A 2013-nucleotide genomic window follows, 5' to 3' on the forward strand; every position below is an offset into this window, starting at 1 on the left:
TGCCAGAGCAGATGTATTCTAATTAAAGGATTTTGTGTCTTGGTGGGGTGAAACGCTGAGCTGGGAGGCAACGCGTCGGCTGTCTCTTCACGCCAGTTTTTTACTCTCTCCTTCCTAGACAAAGGTGGGCAGAAGAGGAGGAGGAGATGAGGGGGAGACGAGCACAGAGGTGGCCCCTGTCTTGAGGCACCTGCTACTGGCGTGAGGACACTTTGGAAGTGTATGTGTGTGTGTGAGAAAGTGTGTGCATGTGTATGTGTTTGTATGCACATGAGAATGAGCGGGAGATTCAGCCCTAACTCATGCATTGATTTGGAGGACTCCAGGTTTCAACCATTAAAACATTGCATCTGTGACTGACGAGGAAGGACGCCCAGGCACAGACGAGCAAGAGATATTCAAGGGGTCTCACACTGCCCATGTGAGTACTATAGTCATTCATTACAATGCCTTTGCATTTGTGTTCTACACATCAAAATCATTACACATTTAAAATTGTACCTAAATGGTCAGGGTCAAATGAACAGGTTCCATTTGGGTCGGTTTTTTTAAACGAAATAAAATAAATTCATTGAAATGAACACTGGGTACTATTTGTGGTGCTCTCCCAACACATTTGTTGATTCACCACAGCAGGTGGAGTAACAGTGAACAACAGATCTGATGCATGGTAGCCAGTTAAACCCATTTGTCCATCCATCCAAATGTCTATTCTATAATTTTACGCTGTGATGTAATCTACCACACAATTCAGAGGTGAACCAAATCCATACCATTGGTATTGGCAGCCGTGGCATCATGAAGAAGATAATTAACACTCTTTTTTTATTTTGGTACCCTGTAGGTTATAATGATTTGCACAGTGTATTTGGCTTATGATGCAATCTTATGCATATTTACTGTGTGAAAGGATGATTGTCAGAATTTCTGAAAAATATAGGTTGACATTTGCATAGTAATGTATGATGCAAAACCTGCAGTGGATGTTGTTTCAGCGTAAATACTGTCCAAAAAGAGTAACACTACCACTTCCATGAATTATAAATATTTCACAGGGACATGTACTGCACCACATCCATGCTCATGTTGATGCAAGCTTATCGTCATCATCAGCAACATACAGTGTAGAAGACAATGAAAAATGTCCTCAGACACTCAATGGAAGACAGGTTGTTTTACACATGAGTGGATAGGTAGAACAGGATCTACAGTATGTTAGGCTCTTAGTGCAATGCTATTTTGTGCTCTTACTGTTTGTACGGTTAGTGAAGTTAATGTCAGCAATTTTTCTGTCAATAATTTAGTTTGAGAGTAAATTTTCCTGTAGAAATTCCTGAATGTAGGTTATGATGATGCATTAGAATAAGCATAAAACATCTACACCCTTATTCTTAATCCCTTTTGAATTCGAATAAAGGGAATTAATCTATACATCAGCTATAACATCAGGCTATAACACAGCCAGCATGTACTTGTTGTGTAACTCTGAATATTGATCAAAAAGTTGCCAGCACAGAAGGATTAGGGTTGATGTAGAAGGATTAAGTTTTAATTCTGCTCCCTTTTCCCAGCCTCTTGAATTCCACCCAGGATCCGCATGGTAGTTGACTTTGAAAGCAGCCAACACCAATAAGAAGGGACCTGTCAGAATCAGTCACACGCCTCTCATGTGGAGCCCTATGAGGAGAAGGATGAAAGCCATGTGACCCTGATTGAGACCCTAAATTGTAACCATAGAAAGCTAATTAGCAGGATAAAATCCTCTAGTTTTTCTGCTGTGCAGCTAATATAGCACAGCAGTGCAGCTGTCTGTCTATAGTTAGAAGCATTTTTGTGACAGTTTTCTTTTGTCATTATAAATGGTGAACATGAATAAATAATGCAGTTCTCTGTACACTCCTAGGCCCCTCCTCTCCCCTCCAAGGGATGGGCACAACAGAGGCAACTCTCAGAATGGAGAACATGGAGGTAAAGGATGAGTGGCAGGATGAAGACTTCCCAAGGTTGGATTCA

General features: G+C 41.0%; 1 protein-coding gene across 1 annotated transcript in view; it reads left to right on the plus strand.

Annotated features, from left to right (window-relative positions):
• The first annotated feature begins 298 nt into the window (after positions 1–298).
• The window catches only part of atcaya (ATCAY kinesin light chain interacting caytaxin a), a 13668-nt gene continuing 11953 nt past the window's right edge, over positions 299–2013 (plus strand). Inside the window, exons 1-2 of the mRNA XM_080430688.1 lie at positions 299–421; positions 1904–2003. Coding sequence (XP_080286814.1) covers positions 1927–2003 — 77 coding nt within the window. The 5' untranslated portion in view covers positions 299–421; positions 1904–1926. The remainder of the gene's footprint in view (positions 422–1903; positions 2004–2013) is intronic.

This window comes from Gymnoscopelus braueri, assembly GCF_963280865.1.
Source record: "Gymnoscopelus braueri genome assembly, chromosome: 6".
Taxonomy (NCBI): Eukaryota; Metazoa; Chordata; class Actinopteri; order Myctophiformes; family Myctophidae; genus Gymnoscopelus; species Gymnoscopelus braueri.